Source organism: Pan paniscus, chromosome 11, assembly GCF_029289425.2.
Source record: "Pan paniscus chromosome 11, NHGRI_mPanPan1-v2.0_pri, whole genome shotgun sequence".
Taxonomy (NCBI): Eukaryota; Metazoa; Chordata; class Mammalia; order Primates; family Hominidae; genus Pan; species Pan paniscus.
This window is the reverse complement of record NC_073260.2, coordinates 10,240,627-10,257,724: the sequence shown is the minus strand read 5'-3', so window position 1 is coordinate 10,257,724 and position 17,098 is coordinate 10,240,627. Positions and strand designations below refer to the sequence as shown.

The window sequence follows — 17,098 nt, the reverse complement described above, 5'->3', positions numbered from 1 at the left end:
CGCTTCCTTGTGGTCCTGAGGCTGGGCCGGTTTCCACCCATAGCATCCTTCTCCACCCCCTGCTGCGGGACACCTAGGTGGATGTGGCCTGGGGCTGGGGACCTGGCTCTAGGGAGGGGCTTCTTGGAGCCCTGGCCTAGAGGAGACAAGTGTGGCCTCTGTGAATCCTGCTCTGCCATTTAGCGTCCCGGTGACCTTAACCTCGCTAAGCCTGCTTCCTCATCTGACAAACGGAGAAAACCAAAGGTCCCACTCTCGGATGACTGTCCCAGCTTAGTCAGGTCACAGAGCCCTTCACTCACAGGCCAGCCAACCTCCCCCAGCCCACCCCGGCATCCGCCCTTGTGGTTTCACACAGGCCTTCCTCACAGGCCAGTGTCCTAGTGGGAGACTCTCCCCTCTCCACAAACTGCACGCTTGGTTTTGCCAGGATGCCCTGCCTCAGCCATGGACACGGGGCTATGGGCAGGTATGTGGTTCTGCTCTGATGGCACCTGCCCACCCCCGAAGGTGTCTGTCCTGGCAGCGGCTGGGCCTGGGGCAAGCTGAGCCTGCTGCTGTACTCCTACTTTTGCTGGGCTCAGTTGGGGGAAGTAAAATGACACCCTGGGCCCCTGGGTATCAGCCACATTCATCAGCCCACCAGACCCGGGCCTACTGGGCCCCACAGTCCCCTGGGAGAGTTGCCCCTACCCACAACCCATGGGACTTGGGAAGGCCCAAGCCAGAGGTAGGTGGGAAGCTGCTGGTGAAGGACGCAGCCCTGGCTCTGGTATGGTTCTGGGCCCAGTGCCCCAAGGTCACAGCTGGACCTTGGCTCCTGGGCCAAAGCCCTCAGGCCCACCGGCTGCTTGGACACCAGCTCCCAGGCCCAGGGAAAGCTGAAGAGGGCAAGGCCAAGTGCCTGCCCCCACCCTGCCTGCCTCTCAGCTGAAACACCTCTTCACCAACACAATTCCCCTTTATTGATGACCTTGCACGTTAATATCATACAGCAGGGCGGGGGCAGGAACCAAGCTGAGTGGAACCAGAGGCGGCTCGCTAGCAATGTTATCCACAGGAGCACAGCCGCCACGGAGGTGAAACCTCACACCCTGGCCCCTCGGCCCCAGACAATCCTGTCTCCAGGTCCTGGGAGTTTGGGAAGCAGGGTACAGATGGTGGCCTGGTCATGGAGTTGGCAGGGAGTGGCCGGGGCTGAGCTGGTGAGACAAAGAGCTCTTGCCAGTCTCCTGCTCTGGAAGGCTGGTTCCCTTCCTCAGAGGAGGCACCGGTGGAGGACGTGCCAGGGGCTCGGGCCTAACATCCTGCTCAGCCTCTGCACTCAGCCCCAGGTCGGGCCCTGGCAGGTGCTGGGATGACCCACGGAAGGCACTTGGCTGGGGCCTGCAGGCTCCCTGGAGGATGCGGTCCGTGGCTCAGTAGATTTGGGGGGACCAGGGAAGAGGGAACCAAGGAAGAGGGAACCAAGGAGCTGAGCCCTGGTGGGTGGCCCATCCCAGGGTGGGCTTGGCTGTGGCATTGGCAGGCCTGAGTCCTAGGGGCTCAGAGCTTGGCCCGGGGGTGGCTCTGCAGCAGGGCACGCATGTCCAGGAGCGCCTTCTCCAGGTAATGCGCCAGGCGGGCGGCGTTGGTCTCTGCGCAGCTGTTGTAGGCCGACAGGGAGAAGTTGATGTGGGCCTCCATGGGGTTATAGCAGACCCCGTAGCCGTCGGGGACCACGGGCCCGAAGAACATGACACAGTCTGTCTTGGCAGGGACCTGGGGACGGCAGGATGAAAGCTCTCAGCTCCCCTACCTTGACGCCCCCAGCACTTCCCAGGCTGCCTGTGCTTCTGCCAAGACTGCAGGCCCCTTGTGGGCAGGGATCATGGTCTGTCCCCTGCTATATCCCAGCAACCAGTACAGGCTGGCACGAATCAAATGTTCCTTTATACCTGACCAGTGAGTCAGCGAAGCTGATTCTCTCCCATGAGGAGCACTGACCCCTTCTCAGCCTGCCTGGGCTGCAGAGAGGCCCCTGCCCCCAGCTCCTCCTCTGGAACTCAGCTGTGTTGGCAATGGGTCAGTGGGGCCTGTGTAGGCCACATCAAACTACCAGTGGGTTCTCTGCCTCCAGCCCCTGGGGCACCTGGGGCAGTGGCCCACCTGGCTGGTGGAGAGGTGGAAGTGCATGGCGATGGCGTAGGAGGTGTCCATGAAGATGTCGGGCATGCTCACCAGGTCCTCGATGGCCTGCAGCTTCAGGCCCAGCAGGTGTCGATCAAAGGCCTCCCCGCGGATGGCCTGTTGGGGTGGGAGAGCTGTCAGGAGCAGGGGCTGTGGACCCCCGGGGTATCCCTGCCCTCTTCAGCCTGTGGCAGTGCCACCCTTCGCAGGCACTGGCCACTCAGAACCACAAGACCAGAGTATTCTGGCCAGAGAGAGCCTTCGTTTCACAGATGGGGAAACCAAGGCTCAGGGAGGGGCGGGGATTTGCCCAGGGAGGCAGGAAAGTGCAGGGTTGTAGAGCAGGGCCCTGGAGCTGGGTGACCTAGCCCCATCCTGGCTGCAGGGCCTTGGCAGGTTGCTTAGGTTCTGGAACTGTAGTGTCTTCATCTGTAAAGAGGGGTGAGTCCTACACTCCCCTCGCAGGGTGGTGGTGAGCTCTAAATGGACGTGTGCATGTAGCACAGTCAGAGCCTGGACACACAGGTGCTCAGAGACAGAGCCAGGACACGCATCCAGACAGCCACCTCCCTGACTGCAGCCCAAGCTGCTGGAGGGCAGGAAACTGGCTGTCTGCTGGACCACGTATACCTAGCGTCAGGGAGAGATACCTAGCATCAGGGAGAGAGTGTGACCCAACATCTAGGGCCCAGGCCAGCCCTGGAACCTGGAACCAAGGCAGTTACTGGGCCCAGGCTGGGTTTCTCCAACTTTAAAATGGGGATATTTGGCCGGGCATGGTGGCTCATGCCTGTAATCCCAGCACTTTGGGAGCCTGAGGTGGGTGGATCACCTGAGGTCAGGAGTTTGAGACCAGCCTGTCAACATGGTGAAACCCTGTTTCTACTAAAAATGGAAAAATTAGCCAGGTGTGGTGGTGGGTGCCTGTAATCCCAGCTACTTGGGAGGCTGAGGCAGGAGAATTGCTTGAACCTGGGAGGCGGAGGTTGCAGTGAGCCTAAATCCCACCACTGCACTCCAGCCTGGGCGACAGAGCAAGACTCCATCTCAAAAAAAAAAAAAAGAAAAAGTTGGGGGCTATTCAGCCTGGCTCCAGGTGCTCCCAGGTTGGGGGAGGTGTGGTCCTAGCAAAGGGTTGGCAGCCATTGGCTGCAGGGACGCACAGTCAGAGGGACAGACAGATGGCTGACACTAAGGGACAAGTGAGTAGGCACAAGCGGGCTCACTTACCCGGTCAGTGTAGCCTCGGTGGGCCTGCACGGCCTTCCGCAGCAGCTCCACCTTCTGGTGCTCCTAGAGTGGTGAGGGTCGGAGGGAGCTGAAGCACTGTCCCTTCTCTTCTGGCCCACCTCAGTAGCCCACCCCCACCCAGCACTAGATTCTGAGCTCTTTAAGAGGAAATATTGGGGCTGGGAGCGGTGGCTCATGCCTGTAATCCCAGCACTTTTGGAGGCCGAGGCAGGTGGATCCCTTGAGGTCAGGAGTTTGAGACCAGCCTGGCCAACATGGTGAAACCCCGTTTCTACTAAAAATACAAAAATTAGCCGGGCATGGTGGCAGGCACCTGTAGTCCCAGCTACTTGGGAGGCTGAGGCAGGAGGATTGCTTGAACCCGGGAGGTGGAGGTTGCAGTGAGTTGAGATCACACCACTGCACTCCAGCCTGGGCAACAGAGTGAGACTCTTTCTAAAAAAAACAAGAAAAAAAAAAAGCGAGTATTGCAACTACCAACTCCTTGGTCCTCAGCCAGGGCCTGACATAGGGCAGTTGCTTACTGCCAATGAATAAATGAATGAACAAATGAATGACTCCCTTTTCCTCTTTGGTCCCCAGGAAGCTCAGAGCTAGATTCACGGCTCCAGCTTCTGTTAGATTCCCCGTGCCCACCATGGGGCTGGAATCCTGTAGGTGCTCAATTATTGTGTGTTGACTGAGTGAGCAGGAGGGAGGGGCTCAGGCCCAGCTCACCCACCCTCGCCCCAGACCTCTTACCGTGACGCTGGAGTCATCCATGGCCTTGACAAAGGCGAGTGAGTCCATGGAAGCCGAACGGATGGTGTCGGTGCGGCCCAGGTGAAACATGCGCAGGGAGGCACTTTCATAGGTGGCACATGCCTGCCCGTAGATCCTGGTGGGAAATGGGGCTAAGCACGCCCCTTGGAGGCGGGCACCCCCTCCCCTGCCCCCAGGTCTCCTCCCTCCTCCATGGGTGGGCCACAGAGGTGCACCTGTAGTAGGCCAGCTGCAAAGCCATCTGGATGAAGGCATCTGGGCTTAGCTTCTCCGACTTGGGGAAGTCTTTTCCAAAATGGTGGAACACCATCATGGTGATATCCAGGTCCTGGATCATGCTGGGGGTGTGGGAAGAGCAGGTGAGGAGCAGGCCCCGGCAGCCCCTGCCAACCCCACGGAGGGTCTGGGTGTCATGACAGAGCTGGCACAGGAGCCTTTCAAGCTCAAGGGCCTGGCCTCACCCATCCAGCACAGGGATGGCGGGGGCAGGCACTTACATGCTGAGGTTCTGCTTGGCCTTCTCGATGTCGTTCTTGATCTCGGGGGTGATGTTGAACCGCAGCTTCTTGGGCATGGGCAGGGGCACCATGGGAGACCGCACAAGCTCGGGTTTCTTCCTGCACAGTAAACGGGGCCTCAGGCTCATGCTGGCGCCTCTAGAGCCTGGGTCCATTCTGGGACCAGGGTGGGGAGGATGGGTACCTGAAGCTGGAGGGGGCCAGCCCAGGGAGGTGTGAGTTTGTTCTGAAAACCACCCTCACTTCAGCTTTTTTTTCTTTTTTCTTTTTTTTAGATGGAGTCTTGCTCTGTTGCCCAGGCTGGAGTGCAGTGATGCGATCTCAGCTCACTGCAACCTTGGCCTCCCTGGTTCAAGCGATTCTCCTGCCTCAGCCTCCTGAGTAGCTGGGATTACAGATGCCCGCCACCTTGGCTAACTTTTTTCTTTTTCTTTTGAGACGGAGTCTTGCTCTGTTGCCCAGGCTGGAGCAATGGAACGATCTCAGCTCACTGCAACCTCCACCTCCTGGGTTCAAGTGATTCTTGTGCCTCAGCCTCTTGAGTAGCTGGGATTACAGGCACCCACCACCACGCGTGGCTAACTTTTTTTTTTTTTTTTTGAAACAGAGTCTCATTCTGTCGCCCAGGCTAGAGTGCAATGGTGTGATCTCAGCTCACTGCAACCTCTGCCTCCCGGGTTCAAGCGATTCTCCTGCCTCAGCCTCCCAAGTAGCTGGGATTACAGGCACCCGCCATCATGCCCGGCTAATTTTTGTAGAGACAGGGTTTCACCATGTTGGCCAGGCTGGTCTTGAACTCCTGACCTCAGGTGATCCGCCTCCCAAAGTGCTGGGATTACAGGCATGAGCCACTGCACTTGGCCTAATTTTTTTTTTTTTTTTTTTGAGACAGAGTCTTGCTCTGTCACCCAGGCTGGAGTGCAGTGGCACAGTCTCCACTCAACGCAACTTCTGCCTCCTGGGTTCAAGCAATTCTCCTGCCTCAGCCTCCTGAGTAACTGGGATTATAGGCATGTGATACCACACCTGGCTAATTTTTTTTTTTTTTTTTGTATTTTTAGTAGAGATGGCATTTCACCATGTTGGCCAGGCTGATCTCAAACTCCTGACCTCAATTGATCCTCCCACCTCAGCCTCCCAAAGTGTCAGGATTACAGGTGTGAGCCACCATATCTGGCTGGCTTCCTTGGAAAAAAACAGATTCCCAGGCACAAAGGAGAGTGATATTTCTCTATAAGCTGGTCTATCACCTGTGTGTCACCTGTCACTAGAAGCTGGGGAACTAGGCGAGAGATGTGACTGTACTCACGTGTACTCGATGACATAGTCCAGAAGGGTGACAATAGGGGGCCCCTCCGCTGCAGCATGCTCGTACACAAGCCCACAGGAGCCATCTTCTGCCACGATGAACTGTGGAAGGGAAGGGAGACCCCGGTCAGCCCCAGGGCCCTGAGGGGTGGCCCCTCACCCAACCACTCTTTGGTTGAGGCAAGGGCCTCTCTGAAGCCATCTCAAGGGGCTATGATGACTTATTACTGTTATTAACAATAGCTGACACTCACCAGGTGCCCTGGTGTGCTAAGCACATCCCACGCTCAGCGTGCCTGACTGAGTCCTTCAAACTACTCTACTGGTGAGGTTGACCATCACCCCATTTTACAGGTGTGGAGAGGGATTGTTGTGCCAGGATTGCACTGGTGACCCCGGATCCCAGGTTCTCTGTGAGGCGCTGAGGGGGTGTGCTGGGGGTGACAGCGGTTTCCAGGCCAGAGGCAGGACTGGTGATGACAGGCTGGCTGCCTGGTAATTACGGCAGCGTCCAGCCTGCTGGCTTCCTGCCTGCTTTACAAGCTAGGTGGCTGGGACGCAGGGCCGGGGAGGGGCAGGAAGTCCCGAGGCCGCAGAGGTCCTGTTCAGGTGTGCGTGAGTGGGCGAAGCCCTGCCGGGCCTCACCTGCAGCGTCTTGTCGAACCAGCGGTTGCCGCTGTTGAGCCTGCTGCCGCCCCCATGCAGCATCTGGCCTGCCACGTGGCTGCGGTACACGTCTTCTGAGACCCTGGGCGTGGGTGCATCTAGGCACACGGTGAAGATGCTCTTCTGGATGGAGCGCACGGAATCCCGGTTCACCTTGTCTGCAGGTGGCATGGGGCGGGGAGACGCAAAATGGGGTCTCATGGTGTGGGAGAGATGGACCAGCCCCTCCGCAGCCTCCTGCCCTGGGCTCTTCTGACCCATTTGTACCCCTCTGGGATGAGGAGACCCCCCACCTCGCCGGCCCTCCAGGGTAGTCACCAAGTGCAGGGTGTGGGTTCAGAGCTTCGAACTCAACAGGACCCTGCAGGCCCACAGCACTCCTCGAGGCAGGGTCCAACACCTGGCCCACTTTAGACACAGGAAACCGAAGCCCAGGGGTCACATGGGAGCTGGTGTGGCAGCCGGGGAACCCACACAGGTGGTCTGACTTTGGGGTCAATGCCCCTGAGCAAGACATGCTTTGGAGGACTGCTGGTACTTGGGGGCACAGGGGGCGTGGAGGCGGGTGGGCTTCTCAGCCAGAGGACTTGGACTCTAATCCTAACTTGCTATTTAGCTGAGAGAAACTACCCTAACCATGAGGTGTCCTCAACTAGGACATGGGGCCCACATTGCCTGCTCCACGTTGAGAGGATGCAGCGGGAAACATGGCTGCCCATGGCTGTGCAGGGCCCAGCATGCCGGGGGAATGTTGGGAAAAGGGCTTGTGGGGTGCCTGTATAAACTGGCCATAAAAATAGGGGACAATAAGTTGTGGAAAGCCAGAAGAGGCCACGGAGGAGGAAAGCCTACTAATTGCCATCATGTTCCCATGCTCAGAGCGAGACCCACTCTCCTATCTGTAAACACTGTGTTCAAGGAGAAAGACACTCCTTTGAAACACTGGGAAGTGGACAGACGTGCAGGCTCCTAGTTAAGCCTGCTCCCACCAGCTACTCTCCGATAAGTTAAAGACACGCTGTTTGAGCACAAAGGGGATTCATTTAAACCGCTATTGCTATAGATTATGCCTCCTATGAGGCACTGCCTCCCTTTCACTGTTTCGCCCTGAACATCTGCTGCTTAGACCTAAGTGACTGCACTCAATAGTGTGGAGACCAGAACTCTGTGCCTTTTGCAGCCTCCATTTTGCAGCTGGCCCCTGGCTCCCACCTTCATGAACTCTTAACCTGTCTCTTCTCATTCCTTTGTTGCCAGCAGACTTCGGGTACCCTACAGGTGGAGTTGAGGCTGGTCCCCAACAGGGGAAGAGGCCTGGGTGTGTAGCCCCAGCACGGCCCCCAAGAGGCACCTTTGATGAGGGTGTTGTATGCCTTGGCCCAGGAGTTGCGGTGGTTGGAGGTGAGGATGCCCACAGGCTCCTTGTTGGTCTGTAGGGATGAGTTCCAGATCTTCTCCAGCTGCACAAAGATCTGATCCGCAGTGAGGGGTGTCCCGTCACTGTGGTACACATCCAGCTCAAAAAACTGTTGGGGCACAGGCAGGTAAGAGGAAGGAGCTGAGTGGGGACCTCAGGCTGAGAGCGGCCACCTCCCCACACCTGCCTCCTCCTGGCCTTGGCCTTGGAGGGGATGGAGTCAGGCCAAGGGTGAGAGGGGGAGGAGGTCCTTGGATCACCCTTCTGGGCTGGGCAGGCCCACGGCCCCTCCTGGCCTCCCTGGGCCCCCAATGGAGAAGCCAGGGGCGCCCATTCCTGGGGCACGTGGGCACATGTGCTGGGGAACCCCAGTGAGGAAGCCGACTGCGGCCGTCCGGCTGTACTCCTGCAGCAGGGCCGGGGCTTGTAGGTGTGGGTGGGGGCCACCCACCTGGTAGTTGTGTACCACGGTGATGTGCGTGGGAGGCTTCTTGGTCTTGCTGAAGTTGCTGACCGTGTCCTGCTTGGGGCCCGGCACTCGGCAGGAGGACAAGATCTGATAGTACTGGTTCATGCACAGTGGCTTCCCCCCCAGGTACTCCACGGGCAGGGTCTCGCTACGGGGTAGAGGGGCAGTGAGGCCGCCACTGGGCAAGTGAATGGGGAGGAGGGCAGGGTACACAGGGACCTGCTAGGTACTGCTGGGGGCTCACACAGTGTCCCTGGTCCCACTCCCAGATGAGCAGGACACCTCAGGGCTGTGCTGTGGGCAGCGGGCTCGCTTTCTGCCCCAGACGGGCCCTGTTCAGAAGTCACCTAGAAACTCCCTCCCTTCCCCTCTCTGGGCTTCAGTTTGTCACAGGGGAGATGAAGCAGCGAATAAAACTCTGGGGTCCTCTTTAGTTGGGATGGGACAGGGTCACCCACCAAGAGGAGATTCCAGCAGCTGGAGCAGGGCCCAGGGCCCAAGCTGGCATGCCGGGCCAGGGCTGGGGTCAGAGGTGGCTGTGGTAATTAAGCAGGCCTGGGCAGGTGTGGGGCTGGGCAGGGGTGGGGATGCTCACTTGTCAATCATGACCTTGAAATCCAACACACCCTCAATGAGTTTGGCAGCAAATCTGGAAAGATTGATTAGAGATTAGAAGCTGCGTGGACACCCTGAGGGAGGCCCCGGGCTAGGGACACCTGCTTGGGGAGCGGGAGGCCTAGTCTTCCAGCCTCTCTCACCGCTTCCAGAAAGCCCGGGAGCGCAAGGGAGGGGCCTGCAAGTCCCAGCTTGCCAGCCTGTGTGTGCTTCTTCATAACCTCTAGAGGGAGCATGGTCGGGAGGGCTTGGGGAAGTGCTGGTGGCCAAGGGCCTAGTAGGACTTGGGTGCTGGTCCCCTGCAGCTGGCGTGTGGCTTGGTTAGGGGTCAGTGGGCTGGGTCTACCTACAAAGGGCCTGAGCTCCTGAACCACAGCCTAGAATCTGGAGGGGGTGTCATCTGCTCTGAAGCATCGGTTCTGGAGGCCCTGGGCCCCTGGGGTGGTGTGATGGGAGAGCAGTGGCTCCAGTGTTCCCTCCACTAGGTCCCTTCCCCACTCTGGGCCTCTGTGTCCCCCAGGCCGCCTTCCTCCCAGGGCTGTCTGGCCCATGGCAACCACCCTCAATGCTCGGGGCCGCCCCTGGATCCCACCATGGGGACCAGTGGCTGGAGTTCCTGGGCCTGAACCCCAGCCCTTCCCAGGGTACCCTGGTCCCTTTAAGAGAAGCAGGTGGTGGCAGCCAGTGGCTGGTCCTTGGGCAGGAGATCCTTGTCACTGGTATTTTTATCTCTGGTAGGACTGGAATAGGGGCTGGGGCAGGTGACCTGGCTGAATGTGGAAAAGAGGACTGTGTACAGAGGTCACCCCTGTGGCTAGCTGAGAAGAGTGGAAAGGAGAGGTGAAGTGCTAAAACTGGGGTCGGGGAGAAGCCTCAGGTATGGAGGAGGATGGGGCCTCTGCGAAGATGTGGTGGTTAACAGCCATGAGGCTTTAGAGCTGGAGAGACCCTGCTTCCTGAATGGGGTCTTGGGCAGCTCCCTTCCCTGCTCCGAGCCTCAATTTCCCCATTTGTAAAATAGGGAGGATGCTCCCTACTTCATAAGGCTGCTTGTGGGGCAGAAAGATAAACAGGGTCGGCCCCTCCAAGCGGCTGGGGGAAGTGAACTCGAGGGGCCCGGCTGCCTCCTGGCCCCCGAACCCCAGCCACTCACCGGAGCTGACCCTGCAGGTCCACGAAGTCCTGCTTGGGCAGCATCACGCCTGGGCTCGAGTAGATGACCACAGGCTGGCGGTACTGGAGGTAGGCGGTCTTGAGCCACCACTCAGACAGCTGGGAAAAGTGCCAGAGCCTGTCAGGAGGCGTGCATGGGCCCTGGTGCCCCCTGTTCCCCAGGGCTAGGGGACCTGGCTGGCCCCCATGCCCTCTACCTGGCTATGGAGATTCTCAAAGTAAATGCCTAGATCCAGAACCCACCCTCCCTGCCCCACACCTTAAACCCACCAGCCTCTTCCCTTTAGCCCGAGTGATCAGTATTAGCCAGATCAATCAGATGCTGCTGCTAAGAAAGGATGTGAAAGAAAGATCGGGAGGAAACCTGGGGTGTGGGGAGGGCAGCAAGGTGAACGAATTCTCTTTTTTTTTTTTTTTTTTGAGACAGGGTCTCGCTGTGTCACTCAGGCTGGAGTGCAGTGGCGCCATCTCCGCTCACTGCAAGCTCCGCCTCCTGGGTTCACGCCATTCTCCTGCCTCAGCCTCCCGAGTAAGTGGGACTACAGGCGCCGGCCACCACACCTGGCTATTTTTTTGTATTTTTAGTAGAGACGGGGTTTCACCGTGTTAGCCAGGATGGTCTTGATTTCCTGACCTCATGATCCGCCCGCCTTGGCCTCCCAAAGTGCTGGGATTACAGGCGTGAGCCACTGTGCCCGGCCTTTTTTTTTTTTTTTTGAGACGGAGTCTCGCTCTGTCCCCCACGCTGGAGTGCAGTGGCATGATCTTGGCTCACTGCAAGCTCCACCTCCCGGGTTCACGCCATTCTCCTGCCTCAGCCTCCTGAGTAGCTGGGACTACAGGCGCCCGCCACTGTGCCCGGCTAATTTTTTTTTTTGTAGTTTTAGTAGAGACGGGGTTTCACCGTGTTAGCCAGGATGGTCTCGATCTCCTGACCTCGTGATCCTCCCGCCTCGGCCTCCCAAAGTGCTGGGATTACAGGCGTGAGCCACCGCGCCCGGCAAGGTGAACAAATTCTTATCTTACACATTCTCTGTCAATGACTGTCATATGTTAAATTAAAATGTATGCCTGAATAGATAGAAAGGAAAAAAGGGAAGGGTCTACAAAAACAAAGTCCAATGAGTGACTTTTTTTTTGAGACAGGGTCTCACTGTCACCCAGGCTAAAGTGCCACGGTGCTATCTCGGCTCACTGCAACCTCCACCTCCTGCATTCAAGCGATTCTCTTGCCTCAGCCTCCTGAGTAGCTGGGACTATAGGTGCGCACCACCATGCCTGGCTCATTTTTGTATTTTTTGGTGCAGACAGGTTTTCACCATGTTGGCCAGGCTGGTCTTGAACTCCTGACCTCAAATGATCCACCTGCCTCAGCTTCCCAAAGTGCTGGGATTACAGGCGTGAGCCACCGCGTCTGGCCCAATAAGTGAGTATTTGACCATCCCCAGCAGAGAATTGTCCAAGGAGGCAGGAGACTGGGGATCAGAGCAGCCTGAGGAACGTGTGGCCTCGGGGAGTAGATACCCACTTTGATCTCAAGGTCAGGGCAACCTTGAGGGGATGCTCCCTGCAAGGATGAATCCTTATGCTAGTGACAAGATGTGGGTGACACATCCTTACTCTCTGCCCTGACGGTCTGTCCTCTCTCTGGGGGGTGGGGGGTCTCTGGGCACCAGCCAGGGATGTGGTATTAAAGGCTCCATGTCTGGCGCTGCGCACACTCCCAGGTGACTGTCACCCTGTGTCCTCTAAGCTGACTACAACACCCACCCTTCCTGCACACAGCCAGGACAGCTTTCTCTGGCCTTCCACCCCCAGAGACCTGGGCCCACCTGCGCCCCCTCAACCCGTGGTGAACAGCAGCAGGATGCGCCTCTTCATCACACGCACTCCCCTGCAGCACTGGGCCACTAGCCTTTGGCAAGGGGTGAGGGGGAGGCAACTTGGCAAGGGGTGAGGGGGAGGCAACTTGTCCCCAAGTTGTACAACAGGTGACTGGTAGCCCCTAAGAACTGGGTCCCTGAGTCAGTCAGACCTTCCTGTGTGGCCGAGGGCTTCCTTGAGAGCTGCTGTGTGGCTCTGGGCTTTTGGGCCACCTCTCTGGGCCTTAGTTTTCCTCATCTGTAGATCAGTGAAGGGCAGACAGGAGCTCCCTTCCCTTGGGGAAACAGCCAGGGGCCTGTACTCCACTAGGGATCCCAGAGCCTCTGGCCAAAGCTTGGGAGACCAGAGGAGACCCCGCAGGTATGGGTACTCCCCCAGCGAGAATCTGCCAGGTGGTGGCGGAGACCCTTCGGTGGCTCTGTGAGTGGAAGGAGGGGTGCCCCCACCCCTTTAAGCAGGAGCTTCTGTTTGAAGGAGTCCCAGGCTAAATGAAGTCAGAAAACCACCAGCCCCCAGACGCTCTAAGGACCTTTCGGGGGAAGCATCTTGGTTCTGGAGTCCAAAGTCCTGACCTGACGCGTCTCAGCAAATGTCGACAACTCCCACCTCCTGTGTGCAGCCCCCCAGCCTCCGCCAAGCCCCAGGGCTAGAGCTCTACCTCCCCTCCCCATGGCACCCCCTATAACACAGCATTTCCCAGGGCCGGACCCGCTCTGGCTCTCCCACAGGCAGCTTCTCTCTCAGGCAACCCCGACTTGGCAAATTCCACCCGTGCCCCCACCTCATTGGCAAGTGACACTGGCACTGCCTCCAAAACAGTCCTGGACCTAACGACTCTCCCTCTCTCCCATCCGGTGTCAGACCCAGGCTGCCACAGCTCCCTGGGGGTGATGTCACCCCTCCCCCTCACCTCTGGCTTCCACTCTGCCTCCCTCCCAGCAGCTGGGCCACCTTTTTTTTTTTTTTTTTTTTTTCCCAAGACAGAGTCTTGCTCTGTCGCCCAGGCTGGAGGGCAGTGGCACAATCTTGGCTCACTGCAACCTCCACCTCCCAGGTTCAAGCAATTCTCCTGCCTCAGTCTCCTGAGTATCTGGGATTACAGGTGCCTGCCACCACGCCTGGCTAATTTTTGTATTTTCAGTAGAGACAGGGTTTCATCATGTTGGCCAGGCTGGTCCCGAACTCTGACCTTGTGATCTGCCCGCCTTGGACTCCCAAAGTGCTGGGATTATAGGTGTGAGTCACTGCATCCAGCTGCCACTTTTTTAATCTGTGTATTGAAGTACGAGATGCAAATAGAAAAGCACACCAAACATTGGTGTAGACATATTTGCCAAACTGGGTACACCTGTGTCATAGATCAGATACAGAACCTGGGCGATCGGTCACTGAGTGACATATATCCCCTGCCTGAGGCTGTCCCACCAAGCACAAGGGCATCTTCTATCTGGTTGTACCTGCCGTGCACCCCACTCCTGCCTCTGTCCTGGAACATGAAACCTTGTCCACAACCTGTATCCTGTTCATTACCTTTCTCTCCTCCCTACTTGAATGTCAGCTCCAAGGAGCTGGTGACTGTGTCCTTCTTGATCACCCAGCACCCTGCCAAGTGCCAGACACAGAGTATGTGCTCACGAAACTCTGGGCAGCAAACGAACGGCCGTGCCAGAGCAGTGGGCACTGGAGAACTGTGCATGTGCAGCCAGCAGCAGGTCACAGTGAGGATGCCCTCACTCACCCAGTTCTCCGTCTTCCTGGCCCGACGCTCCAGCCCCTTCTGCAGGCGCTCCCCTACACCTCCTGAGGCCTGAAACTCATCCACCAGCTGCTTGGTGTGGGCCCACTCCTCCTCACTCACGATGGGCTGCAGCGCCTTCAGGTAGTGGTCCAGGGACTGCTGGAGAGGGGGCACGGGCAGCCGTGGCAGTGCATCCTGGTGTGCCTTGAAGCGGCCAGAAGCCTTCATCAAGGAGAAGGGCTTCAGGAAGCCCAGAGGCTTCACCTGCAGGTAGCAGAACATCCTGTTCATTCCCTCCCCGGCTCTGGAGCCCTGGCAGCCCCAAAGCTGTAGTCCTGGGCACTTAAGTGCCCATCCCTGGGGGCAGAGACGGCCTCGTGGGTGGGGCTGGCCCTGGCCTCCCAGCCCTAGAGCTCTAGGTGTCCCCACCTCTCTGGGGCCTGGAGATGCAGGTAGGGATGGGGGAGGGTGGGGTGTGGCCATGGTTCTTAGCAAGGCTCAGGGGAACCAAGTCAGGATGAACGGCACATTTGGGGTGGCAGAGGTGAGGGGGACCGCCCACCTGTTGGGTTGCACAGGCCCCTCCTTTCTCACCCTGAAAGAAGAGCCAGCCAGCAGAGTGGTGACTGTCCCTCTTGGAGGTCCCCACCTCCTTTTCTCCCACCCTTTCCAGGTTGAGAAACAGAAGGGAAGAAGAGAGAATCACAGAGAGCCAGACAATGGCAGCACCTTCAGGTGAGGGGCCTTGGGCTTCCTCCTGCCTTTGAGATGGGGCAGGGGTGGGGTGAGGGCAGTGCTGTGGCGAGAGAGCCGGGTGGCCTGGCATGGAGGGTGAGAGGCGGCAGAGAGAGAAAGAGAAAGTCCGGGAGGCCATGGAGTGGGCAGAAAGAGACAGGAGGGCCCGAGGCTGCTCTTGCAGTGGGCAGGCGAGTGGCAGGAGCTCTGTTCCATACCTTCTCTCTCTGCTGCCCGTCCTCCTCCATGGCAGGACTGAGGTTCTGGGCCCTGTCTGTCTGCCTTGGCTGGATCTCTAATCCTAACTGTGCTACAAAGTGGGTGAGCAGAACCTAGCCAGAGGCAGCCACTTGCCTGGGCTGGAAAGAGAAGACAAGAGCCAAGATTCAGCGGGAGGCAGGTGGCAGTGGCGATGGCTGTGGTGGCATCGGGGGTTGTGGCAGTGGCAGGGGAAGCTCCTGGACTCTAGAAGCTGCTCCACCCTCCCGAGCTCCCAGAAGTAGAGGAATGGGGAGCAGGTGAGAGGGCTAGTGGGGGGGCATTCCAGTAGAAGGGAACCTGGAAAGTTCTTTCCTTTCTTCTCTGCATGGGCTCAGTGCCAGGTAGTCAGGCCAAAAGGTAATAAAAAATCCACCTGTCAGAATCTGCGAAGATCGTTTTGATGAGGGAAAACTTGGCTGGAGGACAGAGACTGCCTGGCCGCTGAGGTTACACCACAGCCCTGGGATCGGTCCTGAAATTAGGGTTGGTGCAAGGGAGCAGACACCAGGAAAAGGCCATCAGTGGATGGGACAGCCAGAAGCCCTGCCTATTTCCTGTTTCTCTCCAGGACTCCTGGGACCCATCTGAGCCATCCCTCTACGAACACTCATTTTTTTCCTGAGCTGTGGCTCATTTAGCTAGGGTCCAAGAGTGGAGGACTTTTGGTATGAAAAATAAACCAAAGGACACTGGGATTGGGCTGGATTTGAATGAGCAGGTCCAGGGGACTCTGGGCAAGTCCCTCCTTGCCTCAGTTTCCCTGCAGGAAAGTAACCAGGCCAGTCGGATGGTCCTGGAGGATGATCTAGAGGCTGTTTGTGGGATGGATGCAGCTTGGGAGACAGTGACAAGGGTGCGGTGGAGGCTCAGGGTGTTGCAACACCTAAAAGAGCCTCTAGGCCTGAGCCTGGATGCACCCTCCACCCTCTGGCCCCGTAGTGTGTGTCTGAGACAGAGTGAGACACCAGCAACATATGCTTGGATCAGGGACGGAAGGGACTGAAATTAGGCTAGCGTCCGGGCTGCTCTCCGGGGAGGACTGAGGGGTAGATATAGCCAGGGTGGGGAAGGGGGCTAGAGGGGAGGATATAGCCAGGGTGGGGAAGGGGGCTGGAGGGAAGGATACAGCCAGGGTGGGGAAGGGGGCTGGAGGGGAGGGAGACCATGGGGCTGCCACCTGCCAGTTCTGAGGCCTTTCTAGCTTGATGCCTCCGCGTGTTTCTCTGGCCACACAGAATTCCCCAGGGACCGTCTGATAAACCAAAGGAGTGTGACCAACTGGACAGGGTCGGAGAAGTGGCTCTGGCCTAAGCGTGCGACGGGTGTGTGAATCGGAGAATAACTGGGAGAGTGAGCTAGGGTCTGGACGCTCCTGGTCTCTCTCCCCTATCGGCCTGTCTCTGGGTCTAAGGGTGGGGGTGCTAACTGAAGCCGGGGTCCCCCTTGTCTTTCCCGGGTCGTTGGAACTGAATGCTCCAGGACGTGGGTTTAATCTCGCTTCTGACCTTGCGCCCCAATCTCCTGCTCTGCCAAACCTGGGACGCCCGCCTGACCCCACCCCATCAGCTGGAGGCCGGGTCGAACAGCGGCCGCAGGACGCGGTCTCAGTTCCCGGACGCAACTGCACGGCCCGCCCACGCCGTCCAGGGCCCTCAGGCCCGGGCTCCGCCGCACTCACCACGGTCCTGGCAGCGAAGGCTAACATCTTCGCTGCCCGTCCGCGGACACGCAGTCCGCTCCGCCCCACACACCGGGCAAAGTCCGCGCCGCCGCCGCCGCGGCTGGGGTCGGTGGGTCCTTGCTAGAGCCTTCGGGCCAAGGTCGCTGAGTTACCGCTGCCAGCCGGTAGAGGCAGCCCCGCGCCCACCCTCTGGGCCGGGAGGGCTGCGGGCAGGCACCCGGGGAGGAGGACTCGCGAGGCGGGGCCTGGGCCGGTAGCGGGCCCCGGGCGGGCAACGGTGCCCGGGAGGTTGGCTGTGGGGCGGGGGCGGGGCATCGATGGGGCGGAGTCTCCTTGAGGAGGGACAGGAGGGGCGGGGACGGAGGGGCGGGGCGTCGCCCGGTAGCGGGTCGCAGTAGGCTGGCTGCGAGTCGGGGGCGGGACCACGGCGGGGGAGGGGGTGGCGGGGACA

The 17,098-nt window shown here is 58.7% G+C and overlaps 1 protein-coding gene across 5 annotated transcripts; it reads right to left on the bottom strand.

Moving 5' to 3' along the window:
• Window positions 1-942: 942 nt before the first annotated feature.
• On the bottom strand, window positions 943-16,977 carry CRAT (carnitine O-acetyltransferase). 5 transcript variants are annotated; one of them, XM_063594148.1, is made up of 15 exons: window positions 15,340-15,439; window positions 14,924-15,064; window positions 13,971-14,234; window positions 10,329-10,447; window positions 9,156-9,209; window positions 8,543-8,708; window positions 8,026-8,200; window positions 6,654-6,832; window positions 6,010-6,110; window positions 4,680-4,799; window positions 4,398-4,520; window positions 4,162-4,297; window positions 3,400-3,462; window positions 2,149-2,286; window positions 943-1,761 (listed from the first exon to the last, which is right to left on the bottom strand). In XM_063594148.1, the coding sequence occupies exons 2-15, from the start codon at window positions 14,951-14,953 to the stop codon at window positions 1,546-1,548; spliced, it is 1,884 nt and encodes a 627-aa protein (XP_063450218.1). In that variant the 5' UTR covers window positions 14,954-15,064; window positions 15,340-15,439; the 3' UTR covers window positions 943-1,545. The 5 variants fall into 5 exon arrangements, with proteins under 5 accessions (XP_063450218.1, XP_054973106.1, XP_003822400.1 ...); XM_055117131.1 differs by having other exon boundaries at window positions 15,264-15,430; XM_003822352.4 differs by lacking the exons at window positions 14,924-15,064; window positions 15,340-15,439 and adding an exon at window positions 16,645-16,977.
• Between the last annotated feature and the right edge of the window lie 121 nt (window positions 16,978-17,098).